The 19,830-nt window shown below is 46.3% G+C and overlaps 2 protein-coding genes across 2 annotated transcripts; one reads left to right on the plus strand and one right to left on the minus strand.

Moving 5' to 3' along the window:
* Positions 1-5,347: 5,347 nt before the first annotated feature.
* On the minus strand, positions 5,348-11,231 carry shtd (anaphase promoting complex subunit 1). The gene has a single exon (XM_037415528.2). It carries the CDS (start codon positions 11,082-11,084, stop codon positions 5,463-5,465), a length of 5,622 nt encoding a protein of 1,873 aa, XP_037271425.2. The 5' UTR covers positions 11,085-11,231; the 3' UTR covers positions 5,348-5,462.
* A 435-nt stretch (positions 11,232-11,666) lies between these two features.
* Positions 11,667-17,378, plus strand: LOC119163520 (zinc finger CCHC-type and RNA-binding motif-containing protein 1). The gene is made up of 5 exons (XM_037415529.2): positions 11,667-11,968; positions 13,509-13,728; positions 14,341-14,432; positions 16,100-16,187; positions 17,086-17,378. The coding sequence occupies exons 1-5, from the start codon at positions 11,856-11,858 to the stop codon at positions 17,218-17,220; spliced, it is 648 nt and encodes a 215-aa protein (XP_037271426.2). The 5' UTR covers positions 11,667-11,855; the 3' UTR covers positions 17,221-17,378.
* Positions 17,379-19,830: the final 2,452 nt, after the last annotated feature.

The following is a 19,830-nucleotide window of genomic DNA, read 5'->3' on the forward strand; positions in this document are numbered from 1 at the left end:
AATTTGCCTAGCTATGCGAGCTGCTTGCTGAACAAGACTAAAAGCTACATTAGAGTTCAGCATTTGCTTATTTGCAAGCGTCCTCTTCTGACATCCTTGTAGTAGGGGGAAACCATAAACAAGTTTGTCAACCAACGTTGACAAACGAGACTGCACGTTAGTGTCAGTTATAAAATAATTAGAGCCTCAGTTGTAAGTGTGTGACCCACGTATTATTTTGCAGAAGGCAGTATAGTCCAGCAACTATAGAATTCCAGCAACTATGGAACTGCCCCCGTTTGCTGTTTCTTTTTCGATGAATATACATATTTCCTCAAAGATGTGGAGGCCACATTATACACTCAGACTTCCTGATAACAAAGTGACACCTGTCTCATAAATACTTCATTATATCCGAAAATTCGTCATAAATATACATTTGCAGCACTGTATGTGACAAGGCTATTCTTCATTTACTTCGTTATAACCGGTAATTCGTTATATCCATGTTATATCAAGGTTTGAGTTTAAATAGCCAGAGTCAGCTGCTCTGCATATCTTGAGGAGGATTCGTTTCGGAGCTTGAAGCCCACGGTGGTGCAAGATCATCAGGCCTCGTAACTGCCGTTAGCTAAGTGTGCACTGCTTTACATTTTTTGGGGGGAATGGGCTGTATGGGAATATCTCCAAGCTACTTTTTCGTCATTTTTGTATCTCAATCTACTCGATCCTCTTGCTTTACAGCCTTGTGCATCTCGTTATCACGCTGGTCCGCGAAAAAAAGCGCCGCCCTTTTAGACTGTCTGCTCGTCTCTGTGGGGAACCACCTCGTCCTAGTCATGCATTCTGTTCTGTGTGCTTGCACAAGCACCTTTTTTGCATCAATCATGTTGTATAGCTCTTGTGCCCAGATCCCTGAAACTTGGGTCTTACCCGAGGGTAGCGATGCTCTGGGGACTTGCGCGATAGGCACTTGATAACCTTGACAAAACGTATTTTATTTAGTGCCTGTCCAGACGTAATGAGTTTCAGTGGTGAACCTGACATGTTTTGGGAAAACTGAGTTAACTCTACGAGATGTAGGGTTATACATTTGTGTTGTACATAGGTGGCAGCCGACACCGCATGCACGTTGTCTGTTAAGAGTGCAGCGTTAGAGTTTGCCTGCTTGTTTCGAGTTATCGTGGGTGCTACTTGAGTTAGTACAGATTTCTTTTACATCATTCCTTGTTTCATGGGTGATTTGCACAGAATTCTAGTAGTGTTCCCGCATCCCCTCCGTGAGTGTAATGAAAAAAAAAACTTGTTTCTTGCCAGGGAGGGACAAAAAATGTCTTTGCAATGTAGCGTGCAGTCAAATAAAGTTTGAAAAATGGACTTGCTGGCGACCTTCATCTAGCGAGGCAGTTTGAAAGCCTCGGTATGCACGAGTCTAGTTTCTCAAAACGTTTCACCAAATTCACGGAAAGCCACGTCTCGTGTGTTTGTCGCTGACGTCTGCCATTGTGTTCTCAAGAGACCGCAGTGGACTGCTTTTCTTTTTTTTTTTCTTAAGAACTGAACAAGAGAAAGTTTAACAGTTTGAACAGCAAGAAAGATGGATGTTGTACTGGTGATGTAATGTAGGATTGTCAGTAAAAGAAAGTTATTGATTCGTGAATACACTTTCCTAGTGTAGGAAAGAAGTTCAAATTTAAGGGCCCGTTCTCATTGTTAGACAAAATATTTGTGAGAACTGACAAAGATGCCAAGAAAAGTATAGGGGATGTTAGTAGCAGTGAGCATAGGTCTGCACATTTGCTCACAAGTCGACTTGCTCACACCGACCCAGACTTAAATTGAGCTGAGAGTCTGGGACTGAGAGAGTCTGTCGAGTTAGACTATGGTGAGCATGCGCCCGGTCGAGAAAAATTTCAGTGAGTGTCAGTCCGGTTGAGAAAAACTTTGAGTACGAGTGAGCCGTAAGGGTGATGTATATTTCATGGAATAGTCTGAGCGAGCTCCGCATAGTTTTGCCGACCTGTCGTCCTATCCGCTCAACTTTAGCATTGCTGTCGCCCTTATGTTGGCTCAGGTTTACACTACGTCTATTCACACATCGGCGCAGTAGCGTTCATACGCCAGCTCAATATTGGTCGAACAGATGTGCAAGTCATGGAGGGGGACAAGGGAGAAGTTTCTTAACCTTCCCCACACTCCACCCCGCCCCCATTTTCTTACAAACAAAGGCCTTGTAAAAAAAAACATGTTGTGCGAGTCATTACTTTTTATAAAAAATGTCCTTAGTGGATTTCAACCACCGATAGCTCGTATTTAAAGAGACTAGATCAAAAGCGCCAAGGAGAGCACCAATCATGCGAGATATCTGTTAAAAAGCATTGACACTTAGGGCAAAACATCTAATCGTCCTACAACGGGTTCACGAATGGACTGACTCGGACTCTGATAGAGCTGCGAGTAGGAGTTGGTTCAAGTGAGTAATATTTTAGCAAGTTCGAGTGACTCTCGTCGAGGAAAACGTTGGTCAGTGCGAGTCTTGCAGAGTTCTAAGGTTGAGGTATGTTTCATGGGCAAGTCTGAGTGAGCTCCCAAGTTTTTTGCCGACCTGTGGTAATAAGTGTAATGCTAATGTGAAGAAACAATAACGGACAAAAAGGTAACTTGCTGCTGGCAGGTGCGAAGCCTGAACCTTTGAATAATGTGTTGGTGTTCTACCAACTAAGCTACGGCAGCAGCCATCCCCCCGTCCACTTCATGGGGTGTATATGTTTCTTTAAACGTGGTATTGTTAGTCAGCGCGACCGATACTTTGACTGCAAGTGTGGAACACATATTTTTTGCCTGTTGGCATTGCTTAGCATGTGGTCTTATTACAAGCCGGCATCTGACCACTGATCCTGCGCATACTACCTGAAGGCATCGAGTTTGCTGGGCTAAAACGAGACCCTCGCTGTGAATGAAGAAGTGGAAATTGAAAAGCTTGTTTTCTTTAGTAGACACAATATTATTAAGAATTGTTAATGAGACAATGATGCCAAGGAAAGTATAGGGGAGTTATTAGTAGCACTTGGAATGTAAATGCCAAGAGAAGTGGACTGAAAGATGACTTTCTGCTGGCAGGGACTGCGTCTGCGACCAACTCAACCAACTGAGCTGTGTGGCAGCCATCTCTTCATCCGCTTTATGAGTTATATCTGTGCATTTAAACGCAAGAGTGCAAGTAGGTCAGCACATGTTCAAACATATTTATTGTCTGGGGTCATATGTACAGTGCAATGTGTATTATCAAAAAGTAATCTCCAAAAGCAACACCGTCAAATGAAGCCAGAAGATCAAATGCAATTCCACGTACCAGTGCCCGTCGCTTCTATGCTGGCGGCAGAACAGTCATGGTTGCAACTCCTGTAATGCCAATAGGGGAGAGTCTGGGGGTTTGGGACGGTTTGAGGAATGGGGCAGCATGTCCTCTCTTGCAGTTGCTTCAAAGACGTTAGGCAATTACTCGTGAAATGGTGCTAGCAGACCAATTTCATGAATGTAATGGCGGGCGTTTTCAGGAATGAAGCTTTCTGCGACTGGAAGTTGCCCTTTTCACATGTTCGAAGTAAGTTTCTGCTATCACAATTGTAACGCTCAGATTTGAACCGCTTTGTGGATGCTAATGTCAATTTGTCTCCAAAAACGTGCATCAGTGCTGTACTTCAAAGAAATAGTTTAGGCATTAGGACTGAACTTTAGCCACTGAACGTAATTTGGGAGGAATGAAACAGTTGAGTTGGGGGAGTAATTGTCCCATTCCTCTCTGTTCTGCTCCTTCACCATGTGACACAGTGCAAAAAAAAAGTAAGACAAAGGTTCTTGAATATAAAGTCCTGGTTAAAAGTTCTCAGGCCATGCTTTCTTAGAAATATATGGGATAGTGGCCTGGGAATTTTTGACACACCCTGTACATTGGGGAAGCATACGATCGAACGAGAATTCCCTGATGTTAGAACAGCAGTCATGAAGGAGCGCAGCTCAGTGAAGACTGCCGCCGCAGTTCATATAAATAAACAGAGTTTGCTGTTCTTCTAGTGAAGGCACACTTGTTGCCTTCGACGAGTCTGACGATGACATGCCGGCCTTTGATAATGACTGGCATGGCATTTATCATATAAATTGGCCCAATATATTGAAGCGACAAAAGGCAATGTTTTTCATGCCAGTTTTAGAAAAAAATTCAGCGTTCATTGCCTGGCTAGCGTCAAGAGCTGTAATAATATGTCGAGCCGAGTGTGCAGTTCCTGCAGGAACCAGTACATATTGGATGTTTTGCAGATTTTTTGGACCTGTAGTTTAATCGTTTGAACACCATTCTGCGTTCAAGCTCAACTAAACAAAAAAATATCAGTTCTACTTTCTTCCTTGCAAAGATTCAGGGACTTCACCAATTACGGATATTTTGATGAAGCTTCCAGTGTCAAACACTAGCCATACAGCATAGTATTTGCAACACCATTCAGTGTTTTCTGCTGAACTATACTCGGCCACAGCCACAACATTTCTCGATACTGAAGGGAAAGCGACGAAGGCAGAGCTTTTGCACATGTAGCACTATGTGAAGTAGTTCATTTTGTCGCTCGTCTCGTAATGCTGTGAAAAGTGACAGGGGTACACCATTAGCATTTCATGTAGATGCAGACGCTGCTTAGTGTTTCAAGTACACATATAAAAATGGGCCTTCTTCGCGCATTCGAAAATGCAAAGTCACTACGAATAAACTAAAATAAATACGAATAGCTTACTGGTGTGAACTGCGTCTCGTCTCAAATAGCCCCACCTAAAATGTAAAGTATTTTACGTTGGAAATACATGTGCAATTGTGGAACTACATTCACTGGTGGTAGGAGACACGTGATTTGGCTGGGTAGCGTTTGCATCAATGCCAAGAAAAGTTGTTGCAGAGGATATCTACTTATAATGGTCTCTAAAGACACTTGAACCATTGCGGTACATACGCCCACTCCTGCCCTAGTCCTCCAGACTCTCCTCTAGGCTATACTGTAACCTGTTGTGTAGCACCCACACATTCCTTGTCATGCAGAATCTGCCAATTACTAGCATAGGTAAGGCCTCAAAGCGATTTTCCACTCGGAGAACGTTGAAAATACCAATGTGTACCACCTTTTGTGTATTAATCCAGACATAACAGGCTCCCAACCCCTTGCACAAACAGTATGGTGCACCAAGTTGACTTCATATAGGAAAGTGAAAAGCACTTGTAATTGCAAAACATTGCTGAACTTCTTGCACGCTGCAGAGATTGCATTAAAATTTTCTGTTTCGACTACGCCACAAGGCAGTCTCCCTTGAAATTAAAACACTGAAGTTGGATCAACAAAACATGCATTTATTAATTAAATAGGTTAATAGCTAGGTACACGAAAGTTGAGTCAACAAAACATGCATATATAAGTCGGCAACAGTTGTAACCACCGGCACATTCATAGCAGCGACTGCAGGACTGTCTCAATGCCAATGGCTGGTGCCAAATGTTCAAGGCAGAAGGCAAGGAAATGAGTAGGGCTGTCTGAACATTGGCGAGTATTCGACAGAGGGTACGAAATGTCGTGCCACACAAGGAATGGAAGCACGGCTGCAGGTACACTGGGCCCGTCCTTCACATATGTCTGCACCGCTGTGCGCAGCTTCTCTTTGGGCAGGACGTCGTCAACAGCAGCCGCAATGCGAGCCCGCAAGGTGAGGGCAAAAGACTTGTCAATGAGTTGCTGCTTTGGTCCTCTGCAGTAGTCGTAGTAGGTCAGCACAATCTTGGCCTGCCACAGCGGTAGCGTAGACTGCATGAAGTTGTGTCTGGCCGTCTGGAACAGATCGAAGAGCGTGGAAAGTGTGTCCACCCTCTCGCGCATGGTGCACTCTAGAAGTATGGTGCCAAAGGCATGCTGCAGAGCCTGCTCGGAGTCGCCAGATGCACGCACTCGCAGAAAGAACTCAGTGAATTTGGAAATGACGGTGTTCTCAGAGAAACAGGCAGATACCTTGGACCTCGTTGACCATCCACGTAGCAAGTCCTTTATAGCACTTTGCTCAAAAGCTGTCTTGCAGCCTGTGGGATCCACAGCATATGGTAGGCAACCAGCCTTGTGCTTGACGCACAGTCGGCCTCGGTTCAAGAGCGCCAGTTTAAGGAGGTCCCAGTTTTTGTCGCGCCTGAAGGTAATTGGCCAGTAGCGAGGATCGTTCAAGCTGACGCTGTCCAAGAGGTCAAGTTCAGGAAGGTGACAAGGTGCTTTCAACACATACTTGCAGGCACCATAGGCATTCGTTGGCTTGAAGGAGACGGTTATATGGCTGTAGACGACATTCCCGGTTATGGAGTCCACTGGCAGTAAGTGGCGAGGTTCCACGGCAAGAACATAAAGATGCCTGAAGGCTTGCAAGTGGTAGCGGTTGTCACTGCTGTGGATTGGAAAACATGGGAAGAGGGAACACAGCAAAGCTGCAATGGCCATGGGACGTGTGCTAAGAGTGAGTTCAGTACCACCGAGGAATAAGAAGCCCAACGCCATGTGTGTTGCCAAGTAAGAACCGTACAGGACATGGCTTGAAGCGTGAGTGGAACGCAGTCGGAGGAGGCGGCAGATGCGCATTACTTCAAGGTCACCAGTGCCAGCCATGACGAGAGACAGACTCAACACGTTGACGAGGAGGCAGGTCTCCAATGTGTTTCGTCCAGCTTGCTCGGCCACAGCCTGTTTCTGCAAGTCCAAAAAGTACATTGTGTAATGACGGAGGATATGGAATGCCTCGTAGTTCGCAGAGCCTGCAAATTTGAGGCCAATGCAAAGGCAAGCTCCGGCCAATATGTTGCAGTATGCTTGACTCATGGTCTCGTGGTCAATATCTACATCTTCAGACGCCTTTTGAAATGCATAAGTAGCGACCACTTCAGGTATATGACTCTGAATCCAGGCCTTTGTGGGGCAGACATCCGACCATAGAATGAGTCCAGAGGCTAGCGTCCGGAGGAGAAGAAAGTCCGGCCTGACCATGTCCAAGAGATACTGTGTTTCTGGAGCAGCCATCCAGCCAGCAACCGCCTTATCAGCGCTGTTGAAGAACATCATGCCAAGGGCAAGGGTAGCTGCTGGGCTGGTGACGTGAACATTGACAGTGTTGCCTTCTCTAATTTGGTAGCTTGGAGAACGAAATCTCTCCCGCTGGCTTCCCGCCGACCGCATGCGTCCACCAACCATATAATGGTGAAGCTGCTCAGCCATGCGCAAGTTAGAATGGTAGGACAGAGAGCCACCTTTTCCAAGCATGATTAAGCCCAAAGCAAGCCCGGCAGCCAGTGCATAACTTTCCCTGTCAATGCAATGATCCATCTCTGGCCCAGGAGGGCGACCAATCTCTCCAAGGAGTATGTCTGCCATCTGGCTATGACCAGACTCTGCGTAGAGCAGTCCCAGACCCATGACGGATGCCACGCATACTAGTGGGTGAACATCCAATTCTGTAGAGGTAGGCGGCAGAAGGGTTTCAACATGAATGCTCATCAGTTTCGTGCCTGCTAGGTCCATGCTGCCCAGCTTAGAAGCAGCCAAGCCAAGTAGCAGCCCGACGCTAGTCAGCTCGTGGTTTTTTAGCATATAATCATGGATTGCCGTGGTACTGAGAGCAGACAGGTGGCCGTTGAGGCCAAGACCAAGGAGGAAGCCAGCATGCTCGATAGTGGCATCTGTAGCAGTGCTGGCTCTGGGCTTGTTGAAGGTAATCCAACTTGAGTCCACGTCGCTTGCGTCGGGTGCAACCCGCAGTCCAGCTGCAACACCATTGTGAAACAAGGGCCACGTGTTCATATTTGGGGGCACTTCAATGTGAGACATGTCAACTGTGGCATTTCTCAGGGGAACCCGCCCCGTAAGACAGAGCTTTGGAACTGGCAATGGGTCAGCAAGTACAGGCTGGCAGCTGCGCAATGTTATCATACCCCTCCCCACAGGAAGGGCCATGGTGCGAATGCACAAGCCGTACAAATGGCGTTCTTGTTCCTCCACAAATTCATGGTCGCTTACTTCCGGCCTCTGCTGGATTGCGATGCACACTGGCATTGAAGACTGAAGCATGCGGCATGCCTCAGCTATGCGTTGGTCTTTACTGAACTTTAGCTTACACATTTCTTTGTTGAGGAGCTCAAAGCCGTTGTCCTTTTCAATAAAGCTCGATGCATGCTTAGGGTTTTCTTGCACAGATGGCAGAGGCATCTTAGCAAGGCAACTTTGCTTGTGCGCTGTGAGCTCGGCAAGATCTTCCCTTCCAACTAAGCGACACGCCGCTGGGCCCCAACCAAGAGATGGGCTGTCCTGACACTCGACCATGGCGTCTTGAAGCGGTGCAACTACTCCAGAGGGCCAACGAGAAAGCTTATCCAAATTGATGCCAAGCTTGACAAGGAGAGAGACTATCCTCTCACCTACACCACTCTCCTTGTGAAAAGAAAATTTATGGTCTTCGCATTTTCCTAGTGATGCAGCAGAAACATCCTGCAGGAGGTCAGTAGAAAATGAACACTCCAGCGGGCGAGAGAGCACAGAGTAAAGAAGCACAACTGCTTTGAGAGATCTCGTCGTCCCAGGAATATAAAGAAATCTTGACTTGTCGTTTTGATGTGCCATCGTATTTGTGATCCAGGAAAATATGTTCGGTGGGGACAAAGGAAACGAAGACGGAGTCCTTGGTTCACCCTCAGAAATATGTGCTGTAGATGCAATGTCGATGATTCTAATTTTCTCTGGGAAGTCCTTTCTGTAAAGGTCTTGATAGGACTTCAAGTGCAAATGGACAGCCAGTCTATAGAGGAACTCGGCGAATCGAGGCAATGAGGGCCACTCCAGCACATCCAGCTTGGCGTCTTCGTAGACAAGATGGAGTGCAGTCAGCACACTGAAGGCATGCTCCTGGAGGGGTGCAACATTGCTAGCCAATGTCTCGGAGCTAGAAACAAATAGCGGCATCTTTGGGCCTACTTTTGGCACACTTTTTGACGCTGGACTGACAGAACCTCCTGACCGTTCTAGCAAATACTCCCAGTCTACATTGGAGCCTCTTTCACTTGATTTAGATTTTTTCACTGCCACAGGTGTTACAACGTCAAGGTCCATGCCACCAACTTGTTGCAAGCCATTGCTGGCAGCAATGCAACCAACCGTCCCCAGAATGAACAACAAAAAAGAATGCATTTCAGTCGATGCCGTCAGGTCTGTTGGTCCGGGTGCATTTCTCGACATGTACCACTTCATGAGCACTTGGACGCCCAGTTCCTGGGGCAGGACTGTAGACAGAGCTTTCAGACAACGTTTCACGATCCTGTCCTTGGACATTGCAGGGAGGCTGAGTCGATAGTATGTTCCAGACGACGACTCCAATGTGACACGGTTTCTGACGGCATCCTGCAGGGAGACATGGTGTGGCAGCGGTAAGGGTCGCGAATCTTCAGCCCCTTCGTGCGCGTGGCCGGGCCCGGGGGAAGCACGTGCGAGCGAGCACTCAAGTTCGCTTGTGGGCGCAAACACAAACGAAGGCACGTGGACCTTACATAGTCTAGTGGGTCCGGCATAGAGGGTGAGGCTGTGGTTCAGGTCAAGCACGAGCAGCATTTTCAGGGACTGCAGATACTGGACATCTAGCGCCGATATGGAGTCGCACTCCTTGAGCGTAGGGCGTGCGCTGCCTTTGCTGAGGCTGACGAATTTGAGCGCCTTCCGCGAGCTCAGGTGGAAGCAGAGGTATGCGTTCCCAACCATGTCGCGGATCACAAACGCCTTGGAGGCTCTCTCACCCGAAGCCTGAGGCTCGCACCAAAGCTGGTCGAGGCAAATGTCCGGTAGGAGCGGGGAAGCCTGAGGCTCACACTGATCGTACGCAAGGCTCGTCGTGTTAAACGTGTTCTCGTGGCTAGAAGCGAACAGGGGCGTTCCGCTGGGCAACGGAGACTGCGATCGGCTCAGGTACGCCATGTGCGCCAGAGGTGAGTGGCTGTAGTGGCTGGAGTTTGAGGCCCGGTCCAGCGTAGAGCGACCGTTGGCGGGGGAGCCATGGGACCGTCGCGGCGAGCAACCGAAAGACGACCAGGCGGCCGGCGAAGACGCAACGGAGGCGGCGCGGAAGAAGCTCGGGGTCCGGTCGCTGTTGTACGCGACGGCCGAGGTGTCGACGAACTGGTCTTCCTCGTCCGTGGTGCGACGCACTTCCCACACGCTGTGCGACGCCTGGGACCTGTGGAACATGACGAGTAGCGAGGGCTCTTCGCACACGTACACGACTTCGACGTCGGAGCCGCACTGCATGTAGCCGAACCTGGGAACGTGTCCGTGCACCGCAGTTCGACTCACCACGGGTGCGACTTCGTCCAAAGGGTGCAGGAGACTGAACATCATGGCGCCGGCAGCGGAGTGCTCCCTGGGAGTCGCGGGAGGCAAGTGAGACGCGATCGGCGCACTTGCCCCCCGATCGTCTCGCGATCGGCGTTCGATTAGCAGTCCGTACCGCATGGGCCATAGCCGAGACACGACGAAAGGTACCGAGCGCGTGTAATCCTCACCGGAGCGCGAAAAACAGTGCAAGGTTCCGGCGCTCTCTTCGAAGATGCACACGCAGGGTACTCTCGTCTCCGTCTCCGACGCGCTGGCGCTGCCGAAGAGGTGCCTCGCCTGGTAATCGGCCATCAGAAACTCGCACCAAAGGGCGTCCTGAATTTTCCCGCTTATGTTGAAAGTCCGCAAAACCGTGCGCACGTCGCCGCCGTTCGACTTGCTCCAGACTACGGTGTTGGACGATGCGTAGATTTCCTCTTCCCCGTCGGAGTCGTCGTCTTCCGGCGAAGGGCTTTCGCGCAGTTTCCAGAAGGAGGTTTTGGCCTGCTGGGGGCCGTCCTCGATGCACAGAGAGACGCCCTGCAGGGCTTCCGAGAGTTCCGTGGCGCTTGTCGGGACTCGATCGCCGGCGTTCCCTCCATCGCTGCAGTGCCGCACGTTTCCAGGGTGATGCGTCAGGTATTCGCTGCCGTACGGCACGAACTCCAGGGGCTCCCCTGCAGCTATCATTGCCGCTGGATCATCCAGACTTGCGCTTACTGAATTTCACGGACGCCTTCACATAAATTTTCGACACTCGAGAGTGCCGGAGCGACCCGTTTGAAGCCGGGCGCCTCGCTTTCATGGACGCTGCCGTTTGTTGACGATTGTTGACGATGATCATGGAGCACGGTCATGGAGGAAGACAAAGCCTATCCAAGGCTAAAGGAATTAGCTTTCTAACTAACAAATATTTTAAAACGTAATTCTTACTTTATTACTTTACCCTCTTCATCAAAAATTTGAAGAGTCATTGGCAATGTTTGCCGCTTCATTGGCACAATTTATTTGAACTGGTCAGGTGGGGCCCCATTTTTTATCGTAGTCGGGTTTGATAGAGGTCTAGTATCGTGCTTTCGACTTATTTACATAAAACCTAGATGGAAGTCCATTGTGGTAGAGGAAACAGATCCTGATTAATCTCGATCGTGAAACACGAAGGAAGCTAGTTCACTCTATCTAGAGCGGTCGTGATCGAAAACATCGTGATCTAAGTGCCCGTAATCTCATACAAGTCGAATGAATCCAAGACAATGTCATAGCTGCTTCTTGCAGGGTACTGTGTCTAACGAAACGTGAAAATGCTCCTCCTTATGTGATCAGGAAACAGTCATCAGGATTTCGAACGCTTCTTGCCTTCATAAGAATGAAAAGCGTGCTCGTTAATCTGACTGGCTGCAGCACTTGCGACTGATTTATCTTCAACTGACAGCTTTATCTTCGAACTGAAGCGTCGCCGACATGAGCGCGGGTCTCAAGCCGAGCAAAAGCACCGTGTACGTGAGCAATTTGCCGTTCAAGCTCACAAACAATGACCTGCACCAGATCTTCGAGAAGTATGGCAAGGTTGCCAAGTAAGTGTACGCGATATATTCGTCGCGAAGTCGCGCTAGTGCCATTCCCCATCAACTCCCGCAGTGAACGATGTCCTTCGGGATTGTTGAAAGTCGTGCTTGTTGGTGCTCTTTGACATAGCGCTGAATGAATGGGGACTCGGAAAGAAGACACAAAAACACGGGCGCCAACTTCCAACATAATGTTTTATTGCCACACTTTCTGACTGAACTTGAGTGACGTAGTGCTGACGTGCATAGAATGTAGGGACGATATAACCTCAGCCTCAACAATACCACTTGTAAGCTTTCCATGTATTTTCTTGTTATGTAGGACTTAAAATGAACGGCTCTGTTCGTTGTAAGTCCTGCGCCAGTGCACCGCTCTTCGACGCAGGTACAAGAAAATACATATACTCAGCTTTATTTTGAGCTATTTTGTGGTTCGTTGTGAAAAAAAAGTACAAGACGATAGGACAGTTTCAACTGCAATTTCCAATCAGCCACGATGTGTGAAAGTCAATCCGGTTATCTGTCATGCACTTTCTAATTCCCCCTTCCATAATGGGAAGCTTACCTCAGGCTTGAGGTAATTCATGCACAACATAAGTGTCGTCAGTTGGCTGTATTCATTCTATCACAGTCTGCTAATGCAGTTTTGCTTTTTTTTTTCTGCACGACTCACACACACAAACACACACACATATATATATATATATATAAATATATATATATGATGCTTGTGTGTGCATGTGTGAGTGAGAGATCTCAAAATGCAATGCACAGTCGACCACAGAAGTGAACAGACCACTCGTGTGCTTGGCCAAAAGCCTCTACGCGACATTTCCGCTACGTCAGCGGTGGTCAACAGCACCGCAGCGCTGAGAAGCACCCCTCCCTTAATCTATGGCCTGTCTCTTTTCTGTCTGGGTACAAATTATTTTCGCATTTCACTTTTAACGCGACGCCCTTCTTGGAATCTGCGTCTATGTGCTTGTGCCCCTAAAGCACTTCATGAACATAACTGTTATTTAGTCGGGATTTCGTCACAAAGTGCCCTAGTCATTGGTTAGGTGTCAGTGGAAAATTGGAAGACCAGTGAATAACAAGACGACCCGTTTCCGTCCTGGCACTGCGGTAGAGGATAGATGGCGCACCACTAAGTGGCGCAGACAAGCATTTTCGCACGCGTTCGCGTGCTCCGCAAACTTTTGTGGCTGACTGTGCTTCATTTTTACCATTTAGGTCTCAGTAGACTAAAAATTTTCGATGTGGCGACTGGTTCGGGAACTTCAAGGTGGCATTGCCTCCTGAATTTTTATGTGACGTGTTTTCTTGCTTACCAAGCATCTTTTTGCAGCAGGCTTGATGATTTTGATATTGTGAAAAAATTAATTTACTTGTACGACAAAAATTGTTTTGTTTTTTTCTTTGGTGTCCCTTTACTCGTTACTAAGACAAAGAGACACTACAAACAATCGTTTTTTTTTTTTCATCGTATGAGTAAACAGTGGGAACAAGTGGAAATATATAATATTGTAACATCATATTGTGTATGCAGGGTGACTGTCATGAAGGACAAGCAAACGTGGAAGAGCAAGGGAGTCGCGTTCGTGCTCTTTATGGATCCCGAATCGGCCACCAAATGCGCATCTGCACTAAACAACCAGCCGTTAATGGGACGCACGCTGCGTGCAAGCATCGCAAAGTACAACGGCCGAGCACCCGAGTTCATCCGTCGTAAAGAATACAAGGACAAATCGAGGTGCTTCGAGTGTGGCGTGAGTAAAAACCTGCCGCAGATTTTAGCGTTGTGCCAGTTGGTGTGTGTTCCTGTTTGAAACAGCGTGAAATATGAAAACACACAAAAGAGAACTAAACAACACATGCACTGAATAATGTATCGCGCGTCAGATGTGACATTGACGAAAAACAAGGGGCACGGCGCCCATAGTGCCGGCCGAAGAAGAGAGCCGCAGTGGAGACGCAGGCGGACGCTCATGGAACTCTTTTTATTACTATATACAAGCATTATGTACAAAGGCAGAGCGGCCCCTGGGGGCCAGAGAACCGGTTCCTAAGCCAGAACCTAGACCACGGTACCACGAATAACAATTGAATCCGTCAGTCAAACAGAAAAAGAAGACAGAACGGAACATGCATGTGCAGCCTATTCACTATGACAAAAAAAATCATTGGCCTGCAACGTCATTAGGTATTCTCCAAGTAATTCAACTCAAAATCAAGCAAGGCTATGGATGGGTTGCTAACACATGTGTCTCCATTTTTAAAGATTTGCTGAAACAGGAGCCATAATTTGAAACGAGATAAACAAAGCTCTTCACATACTTCACTGTACCTGTGCCTATAATTGTTGTGGGTTTTTTTTCCAGGAAGAGGGCCATCTCAGTTACCGCTGTCCTCGGAATTCATTTGGCGAACGAGAGGCACCGGAAAAAAAGAGGAAGAGGAGGAAGGGGCAGGCGTAAGGGTTTTCAGATTATTATAGTTTGAAAATCCCCCGCTTCTCATGACCACTTTCCAGCATCACGATCCCACTGCTGCAGACAAGCGACCACAGCTTTACGCTGCTTAGCTTAATTAAAACGGTACCAATACTAATTCGCAAAGCTGAGTTTGCTTCACCACACGGATCTCCTTTATGCAGAGACAGCTCTGAACAAGCTTGGAGCTTCATAAATGCTGAAAAGGATAACTTATTTTGGCAATCAAGTCAGTGTTTGTGCGGTGCACCTACTGAATGTGACACTAGCATGATGTCTGGCTGCCGTGTCAGTTCTGACGATTTCGTGCTCTAGTATGGCTAGCTGTGATGCCGTCGAGTACCAAAGCATTAAAAATGACCGCTTATGCATCACCAGTGGAGCCATAGAGTGTAGCGGCTGTGTAAATGTCATGATATCTTGCGTGGGCACGTTAAAATACGCGGTGTCGTGACATTGTGCTAGAGCAGGAACTGAAACTAGCTTTAGAGAACATTCAATTCATTTTTCGAGGCACACTTTTCGAGGCCAGTCCTTCTCCCAGGCTTTTGAGGGTTTGGCTTTTAATATGATTAAAAAAAACGAGTGAAAATTTTTGTGTCGGCTTCATTTTATATCGCATCAACAGCTTGATGTATGCAAAATTGTGGAATAGTCATGTATTCAGACTTAGATGCATGTTACAGAAACCCAAGTTGTCAGATTTTCATCTGGAGCCTCCCTCCACAATTTTCTTTGTGATTAGTTTGACATAATCATGTGAAGAGAACAGATAATAAAGTCAAGGAAACAATAGAGGGCGCCATTTGTAGTTTTTATTTGAAGTGTAGTGTTTATGACTTAAAGGTTTAAGGGCAATTAGAATGGATGAAAAACAGCTCGCTGTAAATATGGACCGAGACCGCAAATTACAAATTGCCTATGCATGTGCTACCATTTTTTCTATGGTGTCATTCATTTCCTTGTTTACTTTCGTGAGTGTTTTTTGTATGTGTGGCAAGAGCTACAAATGTGAAAGGCTTTTGCGGACTTTACGGTAGGCAGCTGACCAATGCTGACCAATAAACCTTTGCAGGTTATCTAAAGTTATAAAACCTGATGGAATCAAGGCATCTGCTATGAATCTGACAGAATAAGGAAATCAATCTAGCGACCCATTTTTCTTACTCAATTTCAATTAAAGACTAAAGATTATGTCCTCTATGCTTCCCTCATTTATTAGAATCGTATATTAGAGTTATGTAATGGGAACCAAGGGAAGGGGGTGCAGTTAATGATAATATCTCGGGGGTTTTACGTCACAAACTACTATATGATTATGAGAGACACCGTAGTGGAAGGCTACGGAAATTTCGATCATTTGGTATTCTTTAACATGCACTTACATTGCACAGCACACAGGCTCATAGCATTTTGCCATCATTGAAATGCCACCACCGCAACCACGATTGAACCTGCAATCTTCAGGTTGGAGGTGCAGTTGAAGCTGGCCCGAATAAATTCTGGTATGGGCGAAGAAAGGATGTTGTCCACTAGACAAGAGTAACTGGAAATGAATTGCAGGGGCTTTCATCCTGCAGCGGACATAAAATGATTGATGATTAGTAATTGCTGTATAATACTCCCCCTGCTCGTAATCACTTTTCAGGCCCAAGGAGCAAGAAGCAGAGGCCACCGAGAGTGAAAATGAAGAAGACCCTGCCTTGGAGTCGCTTCATGCAGCAATCAAGTACGAGGTGCGTGGAAAGTAGCAAAGGCTAAGCAGCTAGTCTAGTTTCTGTGGCATGTAGATTTCCTAGGTTTGCGCGAATATTGAAATGCTTCGAATACTTGAACAAATATTACAGTATTTAAATTTGCTTAAACTAGAATTTAAGTTTTTGGTAATTCAAAGTATTTGAAATAAACGAATAGGTTTAATAAGTCAGAATGTGGCCTTAAAGGTAGTTTCACCGCAGTGGAGATGTGCTAAGCAGTGAAGGACCTATTAACAAAAAATTTGCACTGTCGCACAGCCTCACGTCAAAATTAAATGATTGGATAACCCTTGCACCGATTCACCATTCTTTAAGTTTATGAGCTTGTTATACCAGCTAATATGCTACAAGTGTTGTAAATTTTAAAATGTAACATACTTTACAGGTTACCTCTTTCTACCAAAAGTAAATTGCTGTTTCTCTTTATAGTTGTTCCCACCCCTTCAAGCAAAAAAAAATCACATTTGCACAGGACTTGTTTTAATTTTGAGAAAATTTTGTGTAGGTTAGATAGATCATGAAAATATGCCCATTTTTTTATAATGTGCTATATATATGCTATTAAAAATTGTTCGACCTATATCACTATTTGCTTCGAACCTAACATTCTCTATTCGCACAAGCCTAGGATTTTCAAATCGAGACGTGGTCCTTCTTCGCCTGACTATTGCATCTTCATATCCTCCCATTGAAAGACCAGTACAAAATGGCAGGTAAAAGAGTGCACAATTGGGAGTGTTTTGCACATTTCACGTATGGAGACTCGCCTGGGTTGTCATCTTAAGAATACTAGTTGTTTATTCTATTTTCCGTATCCTAAAGGCGGTGTAAAGTACTCTTTGCCATTGCCATTTTTTTGTTTTTTGCTTGCTTTTAGCAACAACAACGGGAGCGAGAGTCTGGAAGCGGTCAACAGTCTGGCGGCCAGAACTCGTCTTCTGGAAGCCGTCGTCGAATACGCAAGAGTGCTTACTTCAGTGATGAAGAGGAGTCAGATGAGGGCAACGGGTGACTCCGTAACTTAGCTCATCCACGACGTTTTCATGCACCACATCCCGTGCTTTGTACAAACCTGATTTCCTTCACATCTCATTTATTGTCACTTGCTGAAGTGTGACCTTCATCTTGATTCATCTTGAGAAGATTAAATTGCGTAAAATATTTGTTGTACACATGTGCATTTGTTGCTAGCCAACATTCAAGTTAAGAATGAAATGTGAGAGCCGAAGAAGCCAGCAAGAACTTATAATTGCCTGTAGCTATTTAATTACTGCTCCCTTTTGTTGCTGATGAGAAATAGCACTCAGAGTTTAGCATAACCATTTTATTGCACATTAAAGTGGTTCAGATGTTTTCTTGGTGTATGTGTGCTATATTCGCCGCTTTGTAAATATATAATGTCCTTTTTCTCGTGCAGTTTCTGATGCGAGTCACATAGCCGTAGCAATGTCACGGCACTTTACCCATGAGTCATTCTCTTCCTGCTTGTTATAAAGAATCTTACTTTTAAGAGTACATTTTGCTGTCTTGTTGCTGCTGTGTAAACAACATTTATAGTATGTGCAATTTAATGTTGTGCATCAACCTTTGGAAAGTGAGAAGCTGGTTCTTATCATCCTATGCCCACACACTACACAGTTTTTCGATCACGTAAACCCGGACCTCCTTGAGATGGGTTGGTGCGGCGCTCTGGCTAGCTTGGAACTTGACGACCAAGTTCGGGCCATTCAGCAGGCCCAAGATGTGGCGGAAAAGCTAAACCCTACTGCGATGACCGAGGTGGCTTAGTCTCGGCTGCTAATCTGCAGGTTTTAATTTAAGTTTTGTTCATCCATCCGTTCATCCAACCTTTGGACATGTGCCTGAGATTTATGTTGTTCAATAATAAATATGTTTGCTGCAGTCATGGCTCCAAGTTTTTTCTTACCCCAATTTGTGCGTTTCAGTGTGGGGTTTCACACCTATCAAAGACACCACCTGTAAGTTCTTCCGCTGAGTGGACCAATTTTTCATTTGACTAGCGATGAGTTAGCAAAATGCTGTGCACAGCTGTATGTTTGCTCACATGTCAAAGGCATTTAGCCTCCAGAAAATTAGTTGTGGTCTGTGAAGTTTTCTGGTAATCATGTTTTTTTTCTTTTACTATGTTGTAGACCACTCTGCAAATGGCAATGTCCTCTTATATTTCACGGTATTTCTGTAGTCATTCTTGGGCTTTCTTTGCTTTTGGCTTCAAGGTAACTCCAGTTTTTAATGCATCATGTTATTCTGCTATTTGAGGCACCGTACTGATGTCTATTCCTTGCCAATACAACGGCAATGCAGGTGCCCATTGTTTAATATATTCTTTTTTTTCTTTTACACTGAAGTTTACCTCTCTTAAAATTCACCCATTTGTCATGCTAGCCTGTCTCAACTGCCTGCTAACAGTCCAATTGCGGAGCCTGATCTCAAGCAAGGTTGTGTAACATTGTAAAAACACCGCTGTCCTTGTACCGTTTCCAACATTTAAATTTTTATAGATTCGAAGTGCTCTCTGCTTCAGGGTAGCACAGGGTTCAATTTCCTTTTGGTTCATCTGTCTTCGCATTTAACGCGCTCTTTCTTGGCACACGTGAAAGGGTCTTTCCCATAGAGTTTCACACAATAATACTGTATGAAACTCTATAGGTCTTTCTTCAAGAGCGGATGCGACGAGGCAGATTCGTCAACTGGCCCGCAGTCTCACACTGACTGAGTGGAACACACCAAGCATACGACGTACAAGACTGCACGAGCTCGACCCTTCACTACAACTCCGGCCTCCACCCAGCCTATATCGACGTGCAGCTTCGCTTCTCTATCGCCTTTGGCTGGGAGTCGCTTTCACGGAAGCTCATACCACGTTAATCGGAATGACTGACAGTGCGGCGTGCGATGTTTGCGGCACCGACGAAAATATCGAACACCTGCTGTGCCATTGTCCTCGATTTGCCTCAGATAGACAAGTACTTGCCAACGCAATGCGGCGACTGGATGATCGGCCTCTTTCCGTGCTGGTGCTATTGCAGCAACGTCCACATGCCTCGACAGCCCACAAGGCAGTGAAAGCCCTGCTGTGTTTCCAGAGAAAGACAGGCTTGTGTGAACGCCTCTGACATGCGGTAGAGTTCTACACGCTGCAGTGAAATTACTGTCAGTCTCTCCCCCACCCTTTTTTTTTTCTTTTCCCTCTCTTCTCTCTTTCTCGTCTTTCTTGTCCCCTACCCTAATCCCCCAGTGTAGGGTAGCCAACCGGATGTCTTTCTGGTTAACCTCCCTGCCTTCTCCCTTTTTGTTGCTTCCTCCTCCTATAGGTCTTTCCATTATGACAAACCGTAACAAACCTACAAGTGTGGCAGCTTGGGCTAGTTGGTATGACATGACGAGAACAGAACGGCGGCAAATAGACAAGAAGGACACGAGCGCTCGTGTCCTTCTTGTATCTTTGTCGTCATTCTGTTCTCGCGCTATAACTATCGTCGTAACAAACCCTCCCGAAAAGCACAGTTTTGGTTTCGGTTTTTAGATCGCATGACCAATGGCGTCACGTTTTTCCATGACGCACTGAGAGAGGCCACGTGACAGCTGCTTTGCTGGAAAA

Source organism: Rhipicephalus microplus, chromosome 9 (genome assembly GCF_043290135.1).
Source record: "Rhipicephalus microplus isolate Deutch F79 chromosome 9, USDA_Rmic, whole genome shotgun sequence".
Taxonomy (NCBI): domain Eukaryota; kingdom Metazoa; phylum Arthropoda; class Arachnida; order Ixodida; family Ixodidae; genus Rhipicephalus; species Rhipicephalus microplus.